The sequence below is a fragment of the Buteo buteo genome, chromosome 27 (assembly GCF_964188355.1).
Source record: "Buteo buteo chromosome 27, bButBut1.hap1.1, whole genome shotgun sequence".
Classification (NCBI taxonomy): domain Eukaryota; kingdom Metazoa; phylum Chordata; class Aves; order Accipitriformes; family Accipitridae; genus Buteo; species Buteo buteo.
Window position 1 is genome coordinate 6,642,301 of NC_134197.1, and position 22,294 is coordinate 6,664,594.

General features: G+C 37.5%; 2 protein-coding genes across 3 annotated transcripts in view; one reads left to right on the forward strand and one right to left on the reverse strand.

Annotated features, from left to right (window-relative positions):
• The first annotated feature begins 2,015 nt into the window (after positions 1-2,015).
• CHLSN (cholesin) overlaps positions 2,016-22,294 on the forward strand; it is a 132,993-nt gene continuing 112,714 nt past the window's right edge. The window contains exons 1-2 of one of the 2 annotated variants that reach the window (XM_075058673.1): positions 2,016-2,252; positions 3,696-3,841. In XM_075058673.1, coding sequence (XP_074914774.1) covers positions 3,713-3,841 — 129 coding nt within the window. In that variant the 5' untranslated portion in view covers positions 2,016-2,252; positions 3,696-3,712. The remainder of the gene's footprint in view (positions 2,253-3,695; positions 3,842-22,294) is intronic. The other variant, XM_075058672.1, reaches the window with a different exon arrangement.
• Positions 17,892-18,965, reverse strand: GPER1 (G protein-coupled estrogen receptor 1). The gene has a single exon (XM_075058595.1). The coding sequence runs from the start codon at positions 18,963-18,965 to the stop codon at positions 17,892-17,894; it is 1,074 nt and encodes a 357-aa protein (XP_074914696.1).

Consider the following 22,294-nt stretch of genomic DNA (forward strand, 5'->3'; position numbering starts at 1 on the left):
ATAAGTGCAGGTAATGCATATGCTTTATACAACCTTGAGGTGTACTGCAGTTGCGCAGACTGTTGTGTGCCTCTTGTTTCTCTTTGAAGAGGTAGAGTACAAATGCTGCCTAAAGAGGAAATGTGGATTTATGGTCCTTCGCAGGGATAGCATGTAAACAATTGCCATATTGAGATGCAGGCTTTTCATCAGAAAGGGCAGAGAGAATGTGATTTCTGGCCAACGCGGAACAAAATACCCGTGCTATCCCATATTCATGTTTGGCCCAATGTGATTTCTTCTCCAGGAGAAGTTCTGGGGGAAGATCAAAGCTATATGGAAGGCTGTAGTTGGCCAAACTGAATATGTAATGTAGGTATGAGTTACTGCTGCTGATTCCACATAGTCTAACCTTATGCAATCGTGATCAAAATTGTGATTTGACAGTATCTGTAATACTGTATTTAACCACAGGATGTCACAATAGGATATGTAATAAAACAATCATTATTTTAGGAAGTCTAAACATCGGAAAAACATGCTTTCCCTATCCACATTGAAAGAAAAAGCTTAAATTACAACTCTAATTTTAGATGCCACCACCTACTGATTATCCTGTGTGCTCTAATGCCATAACTCAGCCCTAGCACATTGCTACAGTACTAGGACTTTTATAATCTTTCTGTATAATACATAACCGGCCACATGTCCCCGAATGATTCTGTAAACCCCACTGATGGTCTGGGAAGGGTTTTCCAGTGGAGAGCAACAGCAAGTGCTGACTGGCGTGAGGACACGGACCAGAGCCGAGAGGCTCTGCCCAGCCCAGCAGGGATGGGTGGGCGACGGGATTGGCACCCCACAGTGTGGGGAGGAGGTGGAAGGAGAGCGATGGCAGAAGGTGTGACCCTGCTTTGGGCAGGAGAAGGAAGCAGTCGGTGCGTATAGCGGTACAGGGGGTCGTTGCCACCAGCATCTGCTACCACAGCCAGCAGCTCAGCTGCTACTGGGATCAAAGCAAATGGAAACAAAACCCCTGTTTCAGGTTGTCACAAAAAAAAATAATGCTCCATCTATGTGTGTGTTTGTGGTAAATATTCCTGCCCTTAAATTACCAAGGGAAATGGAAATGTTTGTGCACATGGTATTTATAGAAAATGAAAACACGGAAACCAATTTGTTCCCTGGAAACCTCGTGCTAGGAGATGGTTTTCTCGTCCCTTCAAACTGCAGCGTTTGTCTCTTCCCAGTGCATTCCCTCACCCCAATCAGGACAGCAGATAACACTGTCTCAGACACGGAGCCTTTAGGATCTGCCGGTTAAAAGGAATCACCATCATTCTCCAGAGAGCCACATCTCACTGCGTTAGCAGCTGGCACGGCACCCACGGGGCAACATGTCAGCCTGCCGTGGCCAGTAGCATCCTGCCTGTGTGGGGAGCACCGGGGCTGGCCTTCCACCCGGTGTCCTTCATGGACAGAGCAGGGGTGGGTGCTGCCAGGCCCTGGGGGGTCCCTGTCAGCGTGATCCCTGTCAGAACATGGGGAGTCCCAGTCAGAAGCTGGGGGGGTCCCTGTCACAACCTGGTGGGATCCCTGTCAGGGTGCAGGAGGATCCCAGTCAGAACCCGCTGGAATCCCTGTCAGAGCCTGGTGGGATCCCTGCCGGGGTGCAGGAGGATCCCAGTGAGAACCTGATGGAATCCCTGTCAGGCCATGGGTGGATCCCTGTCAGGGTGCAGGAGGATCCCAGTGAGAACCTGCTGGAATCCCTGTCAGGCCATGGGTGGATCCCTGTCAGGGTGCAGGAGGATCCCGGTCAGTCAGAAGCTGGGGGGTCCCTGTCAGAACCTGGTGGGATCCCTGTCAGGGTGCAGGAGGATCCCAGTCAGTCAGAAGCTGGGGGGTCCCTGTCAGGCCCTGGGGGCGGTTCCGAGCCTGGCGGGGATCACCCAGGCAACGGGAGGCGGGGCACGTTCTGCGGCCCCGCCCCTACGCGGGAGGCGGGGACGTCGTCTTCCGTGGCGGCTCTCGGCGCACAATGGTGACGTCAAGCGCGCCTCCAAAAGCCGGCCGAGCACTCCTCAGCACGCGTGTACCTGGTGGGCGTTTGAAGTCCGAGCGTGACTTCCTATTGGTCGCCCGCCTGATTGGCATCCCGAGGACCAACCAAACGCCTCCGTTCTCTCCTTGTAGCCAGTGAGAGGGAGGGGGCGGGCTCCGGCGCCAAGCGTGGGGCTCAGTTAAATGTGCAGAGGCGGAAGGTCTGAGAGGTGCGTGCGGGCAGGGGGTGAGTGGCGGTCGCGTCCTCTGTGCTCCCACCCCATGGGGCCGCCGTTGGGCGCCCGGCAGCAGCCTCGGGGGGGCGGCGGCGGGAGCCCCGGGGTCTCCTTGCCCGGTTGGGGGCTGCGGGAGAGTCGGGGTGGCGCGGCGGCGGTGACTCAGGGGCTTGCTTCCCCTCCCCCGGCGCAGCTTCCCTCTCTCGTCCCCCAGCCGCCTGCCCCGACCCCCACAGAGGGTGGGAGCTCGGTGCCGGGCCTGCGCTGCGGAGGAGCTGGTGGGTAGTGCTGGAGACGGGACAGTAACGTTGCTTTTCCCCTGAAAGATGCTCTGGTGGCTGCTCTTGAGAACATACGACTCAAATTCATAAGCTTTCTAGTCACGAAGTTTTAACTCGCTCTTCAATAAAAAGAAAAGCAAACCCAGAGGTCTTGTGTTGGGAAGCCAGCGAGTAGGTGCCTTCCAAGTGCTGCCCGCTGGCTGAGGCGCTGCCTGCCCACCCAGGGCCTGGTCGGGTCTGGGCCTGGCAGAGGTACGGCTAACGAGGTGCCACTGCAGCAGAGGTGTCGAGCGCTTGGGTCCCTGTTGCTCTGTCAGGCGGCACAGGTGGCTCCATCGGTTGCGCGGGTTCAGCTGTAGGGGTGCCTACCAAAGTGGGTTTGTGGGTCGTTTTATCTTTCAGAGCGTGTTTCAAGCTAAGTATTTGTGATTGGGTCAACTGTTGCGCTTGTGCTGTTATGCAGAAAGTGACTGTGTTGGGGCAGCTGTTGAAAGCCACTGAAATCAGATTTTTCTCTTGGAGAAATAATACACACTTACAACTAGACCTGGTTTCAGAACCAGGCTTTCTCCAACTCCTCTTTGCCTTTGCCCTTATGTCAGTGTAAAATGAAAGGTAAAACTCATGAGATATAATTCTTTAAGCATGGTTTTTCCACATTAATCTATATGAAAACAGGAAAACTTGCAGTTTAAACAGAACTGATGGTTTAAAACTACCTGTTTAGTAATCAAGTAGGTTTACTTTTTGCTTGTGAGCATGCACACATATGTATATTAATGAGATAACTGAGAGTTGCTTTAATGTCTTTTGAGAAGAGAGAGGTCTAATTGGTGTTAGTTGAGGTAGACAATTGATCAAACAGTTCAATGTGGTGCGTTATAACCTGCAGAAAGCACAGCATCAGTTATGGGGGATCACTACAGGAGAATGACTTTCTAGTTTTACAGTAGCTTAACTATAATGTATTGCTAAAGGAAGCATGATGAAAATTCTCCAAAATGGATCAAGATTCAGTGCAGACATACATTTCATAGTTAAGTAGTCACAAACAATTGTCGTACCGGTATAATTATAGTATAATGCTGTCTGTATATGAGACTGACATTAAATATAAAAAAAGATTTTAACTGCAGTTTGGTGGTTTTTATTACAGAATAGTTCTGTTTTAGAATGCCGAAAATGAATGTGGAAAAAAAAGAAAAGAAGGCAGAAAAAAGAAAAAAGCTAAAGCAACGTGTTGCCCAAAAGGGAGAGCTGGAATCGGATACCGAACCAAAGAAAAAGAAACAAAATCTGCAGGTAGGTTCTCCTAGTTTTGACTGTTTAATTCAATAAAATGTGGATATATTGATACCCATGATGTGATGGGGTTTAGAGATTCAGTACTGAATCTGAATGTACAATTTGATTCAGTTACGATGATTCCTTGGATGCGATGTACCTAGAGTGAAAGTTAAAAGGAGAAGATAAATTAAGCCAAATCTGGATATGATTGTAGCAGAGTACATGATCTCTGTTTGTTTTGGATGCTTCTGTGAAAGACAGAGAATGGGTGAGAGAATATGAGTGAAAGGCAAACCAAATGGCTTTAAGCAACTGTCATATGGCAATACAGGCATAGCTTAAGTCTTCATGTGATCCTGAGTGGTTGGAAAAACATGAAATGTTTTCTTGGAAATGCTCTTGATTTTTGGACAGAATGTCAAGTGGCCAGAAGGTGTCAGCAGTCTCTTTGTATTACTGAACATTTTATGAATTAATTTTATGAGAATGAAATTAACAATAATGAGCTGTAGGGTTTTTGTCATGGAAGTGATACATAAACAGGGTGATTCAATTCTGCTGTTCTGGGTGGTTACTGTAGAAGGTGGACCAAAGAAATATGAAGCAGTTTGATACTGTTGAGAAGTGGAAAAGAAAAGGAAAAGGTTTTTTCCTCAGGAATTCTCGAGGTGATGTTAAGCCATGGTCTTAAAACCTCTTATGTTTCCTGGCCTAACATAAAATAGATGTGAAAGCTGCTTGCTATTTCATTTATCATGAGGTGTATAGCTCAGTGGAGATCATATAATTAAAAAGTAGTACTTCTTATTTTGTTATTAGACTTTATTTAAGTTCATTGGTAAGAATATTTTTTGAGAGCTTTTGCATGCATAAGTGTCTCTAGCTATTACATTTAGAGTTTGTGAAGCATAATATAAGAAAAGCCAACCTATTGGCAGTAGCTATTCAGAGGTCTGTAAATTTCTGCAGTTTTGAACTCAGCAGAAACGTTCATAACTAAAGAAGGGAAAGATTGCATCTTTGCCTGTATCAAAACAAAAATGGAAAATCTGGTATTCATGGCTTAATAAGAGGGAAAGCTTCTCTTTTCTATTGTAGCATGTGTATTATAGACTTTATATTCACAGTGCTATAATTCAATTCGAGTGAAAATAATTTTCCAGGATGAAACTGTGAAATTGAAATGTCAAAATTAAAATTTTATTGCCTGTGACATCTGTATAATTTAATGTAAAAGCAGAAAAATTCCCAAGTGGGCTTCAAACCCATAGCAAGCAGGGCCTTTTTGGACCATCTGATGTCAAGTGATAAGTTTTTAGAACCCCCAAGTTATTTTTTGTTGGCCATGCAGACTGTAGGACTCTGAAAGAAAGAGCAAATATTAAATGGAAAGAAGAATCCTTAATACTATTAGGGAATGCCACTAGGCACAACAGTTCTTAGAATTATTAAAGTTGGTGTCAGTGAGTGGCTTATACATGTATATAGTGTTAGTTTTAGGGAATACCATATAAGGTCTATGACAAGCCATTTTTTGGCATCAGCTTTCTAAACTGTAACTGTTGATAGTAGGAAAGTGTAAGTTAGTGGACCACATTTTTTGTTTGAAATGGCTGCTGAGAATGAAAAATGTGAGGCAGATCTTAAAAAATTTTACTTCAGAAATGGTTAATGAAAGTTAGCTGTTTACCAGTTTGATTGTTATTCAGCATGTGTACTCCCAGCTTTGTGTAAAATACTTGGTTAAGTCACAATGGCAGTTACACTTTAAAATGCTTTTCATCATCAAACCTTGTCAGCATAGAAAATGTAGTAGAAAGGAGTGTAAAATTGCTTTGTGTGTACAGGAGGAACTCCGAGGCTTCAGTGATGTGTTCAGTTAGTCTGGGTAGTTCTAAAGAAGAAATTTGGAACAAAAATTAAGGCAACTGCTGAGAGTGTTTATTCTACAGCCTTACTTAAATTTTATTTCTGTTACTTTAAAATAGGCTAGAACCTTCATAGATGTACAGAAATTCCTGAATCATGATGACTGGATTCTGATGAGCTGTGATTGACTTTTAATGCAGTAACTGAATTAAAGAAAATTTTTTTTGGCATTCTTAAAGTAAGGATGGGTAGACTCCAGTTTCTCCTAAGGAGTCTCCTATGTGATGGAAAGAAGTCAAAAGATAGCTATATAACTTCCTGCTTTTGGTGGGAGAGAGGTTTCACTGGTTCATTAAGTCACTTTACTTCCCTGAGATTTACTTCTTTTTCTGTTCTAGTACAGCAATTTTAGTCTCCGAAGTGGAAAACGTAAATCTCTAATTGATTTTGTTATAGAGCCGCAGGCAGGCAAGTTGAAATGTGCCTTAAGTGACTGTATTTAGTGTACATTGATCATTCCTTCATGAAATTTGTTTCAAAAATTCTTACCAGCCTAAGTCTAAAGCATTTTTCCTTGGAACAACTTGACCTTTCAGAGTAATCTTGATGTTTTATTGATTTTCATCTACTTGGTTTCTTCTGTTTACATTAAATAACAATGAGCAATTTAAGACCAATATAAATGTTTTCATGAATTATCTTAGAACCACACATTTCTAGTGGAGCTGAGCAATAAAAGTTTTTAAACTTAATTCAGCCTTGTGTTTTTTCTGACAGATTTTCATAATGTTACTGTTTTATTTAGCTACTTGGCAATAAACCCTGAATTTTAAACATGGATTATTTTTTTTTAAAGGCCTGGACATTAGTTTTACTTGGGTTTTAATGATTTTGTAGTTTACAAACATACTTCTGATAGTTTGAGTTTATTCTTTTGAATTGTCACATAACATAGGCATAAGGAAAAGACACTAGTGGTCTGAACTACTGGCTTCTTAAATAAAAACTTTCTGAATAACCTTGTCTGACACAAATTTATTTTGTTTCAGTTCTCTGAAAAAAAATATTTACAATACTGTTAACAAATAACAGAAGCGTTAGAAGTGCTTGCTTGCAATTACGCCTGTCTTGCTTCTCTTTGTGGATTTCTTCACCCTTCAAAATTTCAGCAGCCTTAGTGCCACAAAGCTTATCAAAACAGCAGTACTGACACTTACAACACTGTAGGTAGGGAACAACATGTTGTGGTTGCTTTGTTTATGAAGGCTATTTGAGTTCTACCCAGAATGACCTTACTGTATCAAAGGATCTTTTAACCTTGTAATTTCAGGGTAGATCTCGTTTCTCCAGTGCTGTTTTCAGAGCTGCAGGCTTTCTACAGAAGAGTAAGAAATCATTCCAGAGTTGAACATCTATTAGGCAAGACTCAAAATTCATAATCCATAAAAAACTAATATTAATTTCCTGTTCCTTCCCAATTTAGTCTAGTAAACATTGTAACTTTAAGGAAAATTACAATGACTAAGAGGCAGTCAAACTTTATAAATTGAATCCTGTTGTTCATGGTTGAAGGGTACTTTAGGTAATGCTCATACAGTCAGTGGGTGTTTCCTTGTATGTTCCTTGTTATCTTCAGCATTGCAAATGGTTGGAGGAGGAGGAGGAATCAACATTTTCTCCAGATAAAGGCAAAATCAGTGGGAAAGGAATTTAATTTTTGAGATTCCATACAGATAGTACAAACAATGGCAAATAAACAAGTAGCTCATGGTGTTTCTTTAATCAGAGGGCTAGTGTGCAGGTGCCCAAACAGTAAGATCCGTTTACTAAAGGGAAAATGGCAAAACTAGTAGGGAAGAGGTTTTTATGTTTGGCTTTTTGGAGGTTATCATAAAGACCACTAAGGAGTTATTAAGCTAGTACTACAGCAAAGCAAACCACAAAACCCAATTCTTTAAAATCATTGTTTGCTTGTAGTGGTGGAAAACCCCATAAAATTATGCTTAAGCTGTGAAGATAAATGTTTTGGCATGAGCTTAGGGGAATAGCTAGGAATGCTACTTTGATACGATCTCTAATGCTGCTTGTAATCAGGTAACTGGGATAGTAATTTGAATGTTTAATGAATGCAAACCAGACATTCATGCTACAAAACCAATCAAGCAGATACTGTAAAGCTGAAGTGTATTTATTTATTTGACAACCCACTAGTTCATACCAAAGCCTGTTGTTGAAATAATGAGTTGTGGATGATTTGCAACCAAACTCAGTAATCCTTTATTGTTCCATTAATTTATTTTTTTAATTAATAGGAAGCTTATCTCGTAACCATCAAAATAACTTGTTTTGTATTTTCCCATCCTAAAAAATGCCACGAAGTTACAACTTACCGTGATGTTGCAGGATTTTCTTCTGATTACCAGGCTACCAATATTAGCTGTATCTTAGATATATTAAAAATGTATTTTGGAAACTGCTTGCATTGCAATTCCACTGTCAACTCTTCCTGCATTTGTTTAGTTTTGCTTTACTAGCTTAATACTCTGTTGTATGCATTAGTGTTATCTGGGGTTATTACTTTTTGTTTAAGAAATATGTAGAAAACCAATCTTAAATATTGAAAAAAGGAAAATAAATTCCAAAAAGGTAATTTTATTTAGCATAACCTCCTAAAATAAGAATCTTGTCTTGTACTGGTTTTTTTTGACTGCTTTTAAAGTATCTCTAACATGCAAATAGACTTTTGTCCATGTTATGAAGATGACATCTTTCATCTTCCCTCCATCCCTCAGTCTCCCCCCCCCCACCCCTGCCCCGATGTAAAGATACATCAGCAGTTAGTAGTTTTCTAGTGGTAAAGGAGAGGTGCTAGCTATTTCTCAAAATGGCGAAGTTAAATGTCAGTATGGATATTAGTGCGCTCTTTTTAGTCTGCTGGTTTTGGTCAGTCTATAATTGAAAAGTTGGGCCTACTTCTCTTTTCTTTGGGCTGCCTTTCAGTTGAGTGTTTGTTTTATTTGGTGGTGTTTTTTTTTTTTTTTTACTTGCACAAAGAGACAAATTTGCTGGCCCATTGGCTTCTTATTGCTTTGTTGTATGATGGCCTTGTGATAGTTGAAAAAAAATTATGAAGCTATAAGCCCATTTGGCATTTATGACTTACTGTGTGACATCTTACTTGGTTTGTCTGCTTTCTTATCATCTATGCAATATTTCTCAAATTAGGAAAAAGAGAAGGAAAAAACCCCCAAACTTTGAGGGAAGCTGCTTATGGGACTGAAACATTTGTTTCCTGCTAACACTTCTTCATCAGAATATTGATGGAGTTTCTTTAAATTATTTCATTAAATTAACCATACATTTATTTATTTTTTAAAAGAGGTAGATTAGATTGTGACACCATATAGTGTTTATAGAGAATAGTAGGCCTTTTGTAAACAGACATGTCTAAGAAGTTACAAAATAGTGTCTGAAATATGGATACGCATAGATTAGGCTGAATAATTTTACATTCCTTTGAAAATTATTTTTGTAATGGTAGGAATAGATTTCCCAGGAAAGAGTATTCACAGCTGGGAAAACAGTTGCTACTTTGAAGATGGTTTTCCCAGGCGAAAGGCTCACGTCTCCAACTGTGTTTGGTATAAGCAATATGTGGTGTATTTCTTACTTTTGTTTAAAGGAATTGTGCATTCTTCATTACATATTAACCAGGAAGAGTTTCATGCTAATTCCATGTATTTGCCTTAATCTGTATATATTCAGTTAATTCCTTACTTTTATTAATATAGCCAGGGTATTAAAGTGATGGGCAGGTTGGTGGTGAAATGCAACCATACTTTCTTTGCTATTAAGAGGGGAAATTCTTCCTTCTCTTCTTGGAGCACATACTTGATGTTTCCTCTCAGTTCCCATTCTTAGTGGTGAGACCTTCCTTGATGGTTCTTGTTAGGTTTCCAGTATAAATTCTTGGTTCCATGACTTAGCAGCAAATATCTTCACAAAATTTATATTCAGCACAGGATTCCCACTTGTGGGCTGAATTTGTTGAGTAACGGTCTTTGAGCAGTTGTTGAAGTAAGGAGCAGAGGCTAGGTCTGCTTGACTACGTGTCACCCAGCTCCAGTCCAGTGAGAACACTGTTTTCTGCCCTTTGTCAATTGCGATTTTTTCTGGTTCTATGTTAATGACTTCTAACTCATCATAGAGAGAGGCATCATAAATGAAAATTGCTGGAAAAGGCCCAAATTGCTGAATATAGAAAATCTGGCATAAAACCTCAAAATATGTAGAACTTCAGTTAAAAAAAAAAAGTCCCATTACATGTTTGAATTCACAAAATGCATTCCACTTGGCAAGAAATTAAGTTGTAAGCTTGAAAGGATATTTGCTATGTTTTGATATAGATAGAGCAGAGAAATGGGCATTCAAAAGCAATTTTGTTCTTGACAGGGCTTGAAACTTGGAAGTGCATACAGTATAACATATTAATGCAAGCCTGATTCTTGTGGATTTGTTACTTCCTCTTTATTGCTCTTGGTATTATTTTGTTAATGTTAATTTGTTCAAAAGCCTAAAATGGCACAGATTTGGATATTTAAAATATGTTTATTCTAAAAAGCAGCACTTTTCCCTGTCCTTGACAGAATGCTACTGCTTTTTTAAACAATATGGGAGTCTGGTATAAGGATTTTTATAAAATACAAATTATTGTGTGTTGATGGAATAGATTTAAAAACTTGGAAAAAACCAAAGCCACTTTTGAGCAGAGAAAAGGGGGACGATGGCTGTTTCCACAGTATGAATGAGAAATTAGAATTATTTCACCAGAAATGTCCTCCTCTAAAATATCTTTTGTGTTTATGTACAATATGGTGAACCACATGAAAGATTAGTGTATATTTATGTATGTTAATAAGCTACAACATAGATAAAATGGTTCTTGGGTATTAGATCAAAGCCACACAGATTAAAAAAATACTTGCAAAGTGCTTGTCTGTTACATCCAACAGGTAATTAGAACAGAAAATTAATCTTTTGACTTTTAGAAGCTGCTTGAAATAACGAGGGTACAAGCATGAAGAGGAACCTCTCTTGCTTAAGGAACCAGACTGTCTTTGAATGCATTTACCTATTTCTAATTGAATCCCACAAGAGTTCTGCAGAGCATCAAACAGAAGATCATCAACCAACGTTTTATTAAATTTCTCAGCATCATCTTAATAATTTGCATCTGTAAACCAGGCTTTTGCAAACAGCATATATACACATGGGAAGACAAAGCTCTGCTCCTGCCATCTTACAGTTTGAAACATGTCAAAACTGTTCAGAGAACATACCAAAGACTTAGAGGTGCATTGCTTAAAAAGGAGCAGGGAGGTTATATGAAAGAGAATAGAAAATCTTAAATATGCTTACATGCTTTTAAAAACTGTCATTCTATCCTACCTTTACAATATATGCTGAATGATAAATGGGAGTTACTCATATTTACCCGCTTGTAAAATAACTAGGTGGTTACAGAACTGTTATACTGAACTATAATGCAAAGCTCACTGAAGTTGGTCATGGCCTTTTTGTGGATTCAGAGTAGGCTTTGCAGCCTCCATGTACCTCATTGGCTGGTTCTTTTTTTCTAGCTACCTTTGGAATAGACAAGTTTTTCTTATTCTATTATGAAAGTCCCATCTTTCATAGCTATTCTTGCATCCAAGTCAGTAGCTCCATGATTTTCTAAAGGCATTTTTAATAAAATTGTAGGGTTTTTTTTTGTTTGTTTGTTTTAATGGTAAAAGTTTACCATGCTTCATTTAAAACATGATTATCTTCTTTACAAAGATTTGTTTAGATTAAGTCATGGTCTAGTTTGGACTTAGGAGTGGCCAACGGTCCTGATCCTACAGGTCTTATAATAAAAATCTTCTGGCCAAGACCTAAAAGGTCTCACTCAGTACCAGTGAGAGTCAAGAAGAGCACAAATCTAGCAAGGGATAGTTTTCCATGGATCCTTGTGGACGCCTTGTAATGGGCTGAGCATGCAGTTGGGTTCTGCGTGATCTGATGTCCCCTTCAGCCCCCTCAAACCTCCGCCAGCAAGTTTGCCCTTCTGATCGCATGACACTTCAACCGTGTCATCTATCGTCAGGCATCTTTACGTTAGAGTAAGAAAATAACGTCGCGTCTCTCACTGTTCTAAGAGTAGTAAGCTTTTAATATCAGAAGTAATTCTTCTGACTGTATGTATTTGAAAGCCAAGCAAGTTTATAAATGAAGTTCCCACAGGTGTCACTATCTGTCTGTATCTTCTTCCTGTCTTGCTACTCAAACATCAGATGGATGTTTGGAGTATCATCACATCGTTTAAGTAAGCTCTTTCCTTGATTTCTCTCTCAATTTGCTCTGTGCGCTTCACTTATAACGAAGTACTGGAACACAAGAGTTAAAAGGTTTCTTATAGTCAGATAAACGCTATTTCTCTTCTGTAGTTCTGAATGAAGAGAGAATGAATGGAAGAAAATCTTATTTGCCATTATATTACCGTTTCTAGTGAGACAATGCCTGGGAAAGGAGATGTTTCTGCTGCTGAGGCAGAAAACAAATCTATTTCCACCACTATTAGGCAATTCTACCACTGAGCTCTTTCTGTAAACAGAGCCTTAACACCGATTTCTAAGGATAATTCAACAATATTCCAATAATTTTCCTGTTTCTCTAGTATGTCTTTTTTTCACAGTTTTCCTAAAGTCCTTCCAGAAAACACATTCCATGCAATTTGAAAAGGTTTTAAGCCATTTCAGTGTTTCTGCTTGTAGGTCAAGTGAGCTGGGACTTGTAAGCAAAGCTGCTGCTTTGGAAAGGCTTACCCTGCTGCATTAAATATTTATTTAGAGTAGGCATATTTAAAAAGTTAGGTTTTACTTTTTGATAATGAACAGTTCAGTAGTTTGTTAATTTAGAACTTAAAGACTTCTGTATATACCTGTAGCAGACTGTTTGAACAATTTGAGAAAAGAAGTTGGAAACTTGAATATGGTTTTATCACCACAGTCACACAACTTCAAAAGCCATTCTAAACGCACAGGTTGCTTTGTGAGACTCAGCCAATCATCTTTAAATTTTGTAGTGGAATTCACTGGACAGATATAAAATAACTAAAGTAGCATGTAAGAGACTCAGTTGAAAGTAATGAGCTGATCCTGCACTGTCTGAAGTCCTGAGAAGGCATTGCTCTTTTGTTGTCATCTTGGGTGGCTGTCTCAGTATGCAACTGTTTATTCTTAGCTCCTGGCTGTGTCGTGCTGCTGTATGATGGAATGGAAGTCTAAAAGGAAGCCAAAAGCAAGGGCTAAAAGTTTGGTGTATCATATGTCAATGTGGAATAAATAATTTGGACAATACTCTTGAAGAAAGGACACCTAAATTATGAATGTGAATGGAGGGTGTTAAGATTTTCAAATCCAGTGTGTCTCTCTTAAAACGCAGCACAGGCCGTGTACTGCAATGTACCTCCCTGACAGCAGAGCTTAAGAGTATACAGAAAAGATGGTCTGTATGCATGTCTTAAAAATGACTTGTTCCCTATCATATGTGGTTGCAGATTTAACATAAAAAAGATAAAAGTGCAATTCCAAGGTGGAAATGGTTTATTGGTGACATAATTATTAAACAGAATGTGAAGATCATAATAATTTCTTAATGTAAACAGTCTCTGAAGGAGGAATAGCTAGGTCTAACTATGTACTGATGGGCTGCTATAGATATAATTGGTAATGTAAGTGTAAACTTCTATTGCAAAGATATAATTCAATCTATTGAATTAAATAATGAATTTGGCCCTATGCTCTTCTATGATGAAAGTTTTAAATATTTGTCTGATGGTCTGAATGGGTAAGCTAAGACTTTTGGAGTAGAAGGGAAGGTTACTGTCCGTTAAAATCAAACCCTTATCTTTGTTGTTTTCAATCAAAATCAAATTAATTCATTGATTCACCTTCATGAATAGCTATTAAAATTCAAACCTGCCTTCTTCATACACTCACTTGTTTTTCCTACTTATGCAGAAACAAGTTCAAATGGAATTAAATGATAATCAGCGTTGAACTTGACATGCTTTTACTTACGGTAAACCACTTTTTAACACGTTTTTTATGTGACAATCCTAACCGTTTAAAATTATCCAGACAACCTTTTCCCTTTTGCAGTCTAGTCAACAGCTGAGAGAATACAGCAAAATCCTTACACGGGAAAAAATTCAGTTAGCTTCTAACATAACTTGATGGCTGGAAAAAAGATTAGAGCCTGCACTGTACAGCCAGTGAGTTTTGTTTAAAACACAGATACTTAGTCTGAAATGCTAAAAGCATTTTCTTGTTAAAACTTTGTGGTCTACTTTTTTTTTTAAAGATTGCCTATTTGCAAGTTTAGTAGAATGGATTTTTTTATGCCAGATAAGCCATTTTCAATTAATAATATAAATGTCAGATTACATTAGGGGAATATAAGATGAACCTGCGTATTTTTCATTTGGTAGAAACAATATTGAAGAAAACCATGTTTTAAGAATTCCGTTTTTTTCTTTTTTTTAATATATTAATATTTTATAGTGTATGTTGTCTTTGGAATTTGTGGATTGACTGTTCTGAATGCTAGTGTTCTGATTCTCTGTGGAGCTGAAAGGGGAAGGGAGGGGTGACTTTTTTTGCATCTTGCCCGTATTATGTCAAAGTCTTGCACAGAATCTGGAATCGCTTGACTCATTGATTCAAATTCCCTGTCACATGCTCTCACATCATGTAATGCTTTTCTTAAATTAATCAAGCTTTATCTTTAGACTGACTGACTTTGCTTTTTTCTAGATGTGGATGTGTTGTGCCTGCACAGTTGGTATTTAATGTATCTCCTAAAACTGTTAAAAGAATGCAAAGTTACAGCACCTCTTTAACATATTAAAATGGTCTCAGATAACTGTTTTTCTCATGAGGGAAGACTCTTGCTTTCAGTCACATCAGGTTCAGACTGGTGCTAGTTTGTGCTGTTTGGATTTGTTTTGTTTCTAGATATTCAATATTACTCTGTGCTTTCAAGACATTTTTGTGTTAAGGTATTTTCAAAGCAGTTAACGGTTTCAGGGATTCTTTGATTCCCGCCCCCCGCCCTTGTGCTTCTCCTAATGCTAGACTTTTCTCGTCTGGAGACTTGATATAGACTATTATAGCAAAGATTGTAAGCATCTGTGATAAACAGGTTTTAAAATCTCATAGTTGTCATCAGTCCAGCATTTTAGAAAGGCATATGGAATCCTTTCCTTAAATTGAACAATCTGTGAGAGACCAGAGAGAAAAGTTAAGTGAAGAAGTTGTATCAAAATTCTTACTCTCATTTCCCCTTTCCCCTACACTCCAGAAAAGGTTTTGTTTGCTGATGATCATGCCCTTTAATTTTAAAGGAAACTACATAAAGCAGAGGTCTTTTTGGTTCATGGTAAGCCATGGTGATGAGTTATTGCAAGATGATGGGCTGCAGAAAGCATGTTGTATATATAAATACATGAAAGCTGTATGGCATTTCTGTAAGTATTACTTTGTACATAGTTACTGTTAAAAAAAAAAAGTGTTAGGAAGAAGTGTGCCATTTTTTTCATCCGGGAGAGTATTTTTTATTTAAAGTAGTATGTTTAAATTTAGTCATTTCAGGCACAGTTCATAAGCCTGGACCAAAATATCAACAGCAGGAAATTCATCAGGTAGTTTAGATTTGTAATTTGGTTTTGAACATGCAATAGGTTGTTTCAGGTTGAGTAAATACGGTTTTCTTCATACTATAGTAATTTGATCTTTTCTAGATTTCACTGTGATATCAGGATATTGCTGAATACGATCATGTAGAAACAAACTCTTTCATAGTATGTATGAGCAGGCATTTGCTATTACTGTCTGTTTATTATTATTATAAGCTTCTGAGCAAAGACACTTTCTTGATTTGTTATCTACAGTGGTGATGAAAGGGCTTCTACCATAGCCATGATCAAAACCCATATTCCTATATTGGAAGGGAGGAGGAGGGGAAAGGAGTTTACTCCTATAAAACCAAAATAAGCAACTACTACAATTGGGAAAGTGTATTCCTGTAACTTCAAATAAGTTATTTATTCATGGCAAGTGTCAAGATTACACAAACCTAATATATCTGTAATCTCAGAAGGTGTGTCTTACTTCACAGAATTGCATTGCCAAGAGAATTATCCATTCCTTCAGTTCTGTGTTGTCTGAAATAGCCGTCTTTCAAGGTGTGATTAATGTACATTGGCAGTCAATAGGATATGAGTAATTGTGGCTAATTCCAGAAGTGAAAATAATGAAGAAAAAGGGCTATGTGTGATGTAGCACAATGGTGTGAGGTTTCTTGCTAAGTGGTGTTTAGCAACTCGTTTTATACAGAGAAGGCATGGCAATGCTTGCATCTTTCTTGAGAGAAGATATATTTGGTGTTCTACAGGGAAGATGTGACTAAATGACATTTTTCCTTAGACTGTGATTAGCAGTCACTTGCAAATAATCAGCAGTTGCTGCAAACTCCACCCTGCAGTTCCTGTTTCAGTTGCAGGAATATCTAGCTATCTATTTCAAATTCAGCAATCGTCTTGTGGCCTTTCTGTTTATGGGTCAAGTCTTTTGTGGCCAAAGCTTCCACTAGGAAGCTCGAAATATTTCATGAGAAATATGAGTGGAATCGTTGTTTTCACTGTTTCCTTTATTACTGAGTAACTTCAGTCATTGTGTAAGTGTCTATGTTTAAAAATCCTTTAAAATCCATTCATGTGCTAATTAATTCATATATGACATTTGAAAATAAGACAAAGCATCTTATTCTGCAGAGTTCTGGTGCTTAAGTCAATGAGCACAGAGGTGAAATTAGTTTGTTAACTTCAGAGATGCAGCAAGTGATGTTTTAATGATCTTGCATACTGATCTCTAGGAACTTTATAGCTTCTTCTGAACAAGTTCAGCAGTAAACTGTGCCAAAAATCAATCAGATTTAAAACCCAATTATTTTCTAGTAGAAACTAAAAACTATTGTTTTCAAGTATGTGGTGCTAACATTTGTTTTCTTAGTATAATTAATCTTCAAATGAAAAAAGCAACCAACATGCATCTTAAAATCTTGAAAGCCCAGTGGTTTCTGGAGGTGGGATGGACGGTGCACGAAGTGCAAATCTGATAATAGCTAATCACACTCCCTATTACCTAAGTTCTTCCTTTCTAAAAACTGAGGCTTCTGTCGTTTTCATAAGCAATTTTTATACTCTTTTGCAGGATGTGACTTTTTTTTAAAGCCACAACACTTTGTTCTGGCAAACAAAATAGGCCTGCTAAATGTAAGGAGATCTCATGCAACTTGCATTTAAATCTGAAGGCAGATGTGAATGTACATAAATGTGCACAGGCATTTTTGACAAAAGGCCCAATTATGTCTGTCCTGGGAAAGACTGTCTTGGCCAATCCTTAGAAGACAGAATGAAGCATTACATTTTGCTTCTGTGAAGTTCTTTGAGATGAGCAATATAGTTACAGGTGATTTCAGTTTTGATCAAGTACTGATGTAAACAGTAGATTACATTTGAGACGAAAACTCATCACCATGCTAGATTATATTAAGTTTTAAAAAAAGTTAATTGTGGAAGACATGCTAGAATACAGTGACGATAGTACTATGTAGTTCTTCTAAGCAAAGTCATTTATCTTAACATATTTGGATGAAAAAAATCAATGTTTTCTGCATCTCCACATCAATACATTGTAATGATTTTTCCCCACTGCTATGGCAGCTTCATTATTTCATTGGAAGTGCCTTATATACACCAGCAAAGGTAGCATCTCTGATAATCAGGTTACATCTAGAGTCTTCCTAACTTGATAAAATTTTCTCCTATATTGTCATTCATACATGTATAATACAAAATAAAGCTCCTTCAGTGCTCAGCTTTTAATAATCCTGTTCATAATTAAATATAAATCTGACTAAAACATATTCTTCTACATTAAATTCTTGTCATAAAAACATTTTGAATATAAACCTTCAATACTCAGTAGAGCTATACTATACATATACAAACACACTTTTTTTCCATTAGTAGCAAGCATTTTGTTCACTATTTGCACAACTTCACAGTCGTATGTTTTAGACAACCACTACTTAATCAGACTTCTGATTGCTCATTACTGTCAGGAATGACAGACGTTAAGGCAGCCTGACAAAAGCGATGTAATGTTGACATTTTTGTTTTCTGTTCAATATACAGTCGCAGTTTGTCTCTGAAGGTTTCCCCTAGAAAACTGTAAATTAAGGGGTTCAAACAGCTATTAGAAAAAGCTGCTAGGTTCACAATATGTCCTGTTAAAGGATAATCATGTCTGAAGGATGGGCTGCTTGAAGAGACAGGCTCGCTTTTCTTTTGAAGAAGTTGAACACTAATGAAGACATTTTCAGGTAGCCAGCAGATAAAGAAAACCAAGACAACAACAAAAATCATTCTAAGAGCCTTTTGTCGCCGCAAACGAAGACTCCTATGCTTGTGTGCTTTTATAAGAACTCGAACAATTAATGAGTAACAAAGACCGATGATCACAAAAGGGATAATAAACCCCAAGGTTATTTCTAGCCACTGGATTTCTTTTACATCTGCAAAACAAAAATAGACCTCTCCGGTGTGTTGTAAATGCACAGCTGTAAATGGAACTAGTGCTGCAGAAATAGACGCCATCCATATGAGACCACAGCTTAATCTAGCGTGTTGCATAGTGCGAAATATGTTGGACCTCATTACTTTTGCCAGTGCTATGTATCTGTCAAAACTCATCCATGTCAGAAAGAAAATGCTGCTATACATGTTGATCTGAAGGAACAAAGACATAAAGGTACAAATAATAGTGATATCATAATACTTTTCATCAAGATTAAAAACCTCAATGAGAGAATCAGCAACTAAAATGAGATCAGCTACTGCAAGATTTATAAAGTAAAGGTCTGGAATAGTCATTTTTTCACGAAAGCTTATGTTGACAACCAGTATCAGAATGTTTCCTACAAAACCAATAGGAAAAAGAAATATCGTGTAAAGACATGATAAGAAAAGACCAATAACATATTGTTGGTGTTCTGATTTATCTGCTAATCTAGAAGATATGCTTTCATTACACAAATGTGATCCGTTTAGGTTAAAAGTTGTGCTGTTACATATAACAGGTGATATTGAGGCAGAGTAAGTTTCCATGGTTAAAATATCTGCAGAAAAGTTATTAGTACTCACAGTTTGGTGGTAATGCCAAAAAAATCAGCTTTTTGGTTGCTTTCAGCTAAGTTCATAGTAAGCATTTTGATTGGAATGGAAAAAGATGTACACTTTTGTATAGGAATAAAAATTCTTTAGAAGTCAAATTAATTAGACTTAAAATTGACTGAAATATAGCAGTACAAATAGTAAGTTTCTTAATGTTTTTTACAGGACACTATATACATTGCGAAATGAGAGAATTTGCAGTTCCTGTATGCCTTAAGATGATGTAGGAATCTTTTTACCATTATGGTACTTGGGTCTCTTTAATAAAAGCTTTTCATCAACAGTGTTTCTTCATGCAGGTTGGAAGGTAGTAGAATTTTAGCTCCATTTGTTTTCTTTTAATAATCAATGAACATCCTTGGACCTGCAATTTGTAAATGGAAAATGATTAATCTCATACTCCAGCATTGTACCGTATGCTTCTGCTAACTTAACGTACACAGCTGAGGTTGTAGGAAACATCATGTTTGAATATATTTACAAAAGTTCAGTTAAAAGAATTTATATTTCTTCTGGATGATAATATAATGTGAAGGCAGATCTGTTAAAATTTGTGTACCCTTGAGGGATTCAGTATTAGAAAATGTAGAAATATAGAAAATCAGATGAGTGAGTTTAGTCTACTGAAGAAAACCTTTATTTTTTTAATATATATGTATAAAAAGATATGTATTTATTCCATCATCAGCTTGTCAGGCTATTAAGTAGCAGAGTCTGCGGCTGAGAAGGCAACGGAGATGAAAAGCAGTTCGTTCCTTCTGCTTTCAGTGGGAAGGAAAAAGCAAATTTTAGAAATGAAGTTATTACAAGCAACATATTGATTTACACCAACATTATTATACTCAATTTGCTTTTCTTTGTGATTAATTATATTGCACTGACTTCCGGATAGGAATGGAAAATATTGGTTATCTGATTTGTTTACTTAAAAATGTTGAATGCTATGGACTTGAAGCATTGCTAGAAGTTTATTTAAAAGAAAAACAAACAAACAAAAGACACCCCAAACAAATAAAACAGCAAGAAAGTGATATCTCAGGGTATTTTGTGTTAAATATAAATATTTTGAATTGCTTTAATCTTCATCTTACCACCAAAACCTTGATTTTAATTACACTAAAACATATTAAAAAAAAAAGAAGTTAAATTGTTTACTAGTAAAGTTTATGCATATTCATGCATATTTTAGTGACTTTAATCCTGCTGATACACATTCTGGGGAGAAAAAGGAGCAAACCACTAATGGAGTAGGGGTGTTAAAATATTTTCAGTGAGAAATACAGCTCTGAGTTTGCTTAAATGTGTTCAAGTTATTGGAAGTAGCTGGCAGATACTTAAATAAAGATATCAGTTCCAAAGCTTTTATTTCTTAATGAAATAGGCATAAGTACACAGTAGCTGTTGCTATGTTTTGAATAATTTTCATAAAGTAAACCTTTATGCTAATATATCCGTATGAAATTACACTTATTGAAGAAGGTTCGGTGTTTGTTTCAAGCAGCTACGGAAGTCAGACATGAACTGTTGTCTTTTATGTAAAATCCTTTTATTTTTGAATAAGGCAGTAAAACTGCTTTAAATACAATAAAAGATAAGTTAACAGTCTAAGCAATTAATTTTAAAAGGTCGGTCTGTGGTCAGATTTTAATTATATCTGAAAGGCCACCAAAAGCCAAGCAATTACAAGCATTACAAGTAACCATGTACTCTGAAACACTTTATTTTACCTTAATTCCATTTCTCCAGAGCTGATTTTCCTCCAGACAACAGAAGGCTGGTTCTTGCTCGGGTACACGCTTAATGGATGTGTCAACTTCGACTGTCGTGTCAGTAAAAACTTGTATTTAGGTGTGCAAAGCTGCAGTGAATGCCACCTGTTGACGATTCAGCAGTAAAAAAAATCATATAAAAGTCTATTCTGTTTTAAAACGTCTTAAATAAAGGATAGTTTACAACAGCAAAATGCAGATCTTGCTGCATGTCCTTGGCAATAAAACAAGCTTTATAGATTCCCAGGGTTGTTCTAATTTGTGTGCAGTTGAAGTGCTGCTGAACAGCCTTATAAGGCTAGAATTAACCCCGTTTCTGCTGGTTTCTTTTTTACTAGAACTAGTGAAGCATCTTTCCTCTCATTATTTGTCAGTTTTATTTTGCCTAATGTTCATTTCACCCTCCTTTCTGCCTCTAGCATTTTTTCAAATTATATAGTCCATTCAAACCTACAGCTATGCTGATCAATAATTGAGATTTATTTGCAAATTGTAGCTAACCATATTTTACAGAGCTATAAAGCAATAATTACTGTTATACATGGTATTTTTTAAAAGCCTCTGGACAATCTAAAGAGAAATATTTGATTGAGAGAAATCTAACAGCTGAAAAGGGTCATTTGCTAAACTGACAATATAAATTTCAGTTTTCCTACCTTCAAGTCGATCCCATTTTGCCTGTTTGTATTAAAATTTTCAGGTACACATCATCATTCTCACACTTCTTAGAATTGCTCAGCTCAAAATCACATGGATAAAATAAGCTTATTTTGCAGAGCATGTGGAGCCTCAGTCTTGCATAAAAACACCAGTATTGCAGGTGGAGTTTTGCATTTCATCTGTAGGGGGGAAAAAACTACTTGACATTTCCAGAAACACCACCTACTGGTGGCCAGAATGCTTGGAACGGGAAGAAAGTTAAACCTTTCTCATAAGAGAAATATTTTATTTGTGTAAGTTGTTTTTTATGATTATATTGATCTGATACCTGAATGTTAAGTGGCATGAATGGATATGCTGTACATTGATGCAGCATTCTACTGCTACTGGAATAAGATGAATTGGATCTCAGCATTCAGGATTTTGAGAAGACAATGTTACAGTTTCAGAAGTGTGGAGTAAACAATTAACATGTCATTATAATGGATGTGTTGCATATGTTACAGTGGTCAAATATTTTTTAGATTACAATAGATCTCGTATGTAGAAAAGTGAAGCAAAATGTCTTTACAAAAGTGGCTTTGGGAATAGAAGGCACTTTGCCTTCTAGTGCCAGTGAGGCAAATATATTATTTGCTGATTTTTTGTAACGCGCCGTGCATAGGAACACAGGATTTTGGCGGTGTTACTCAAAATGTTTTTTAAGGTGTTCTTACATGATGGCTCTTCATAAATAGTTTTGGAATAGATTATTACTTAGCTTAAAGGAAAGTTTGCACAAATTAGTGTTGGTGAAGATTTTCTGGACTTCCACTGTGTGTGGATTGGCTTTTT

Excerpts from the sequence above, each read along its gene's own strand:
- GPER1 (XM_075058595.1), bottom strand. The coding sequence starts at position 18,965 with ATGGAAACTTACTCTGCCTCAATATCACCTGTTATATGTAACAGCACA.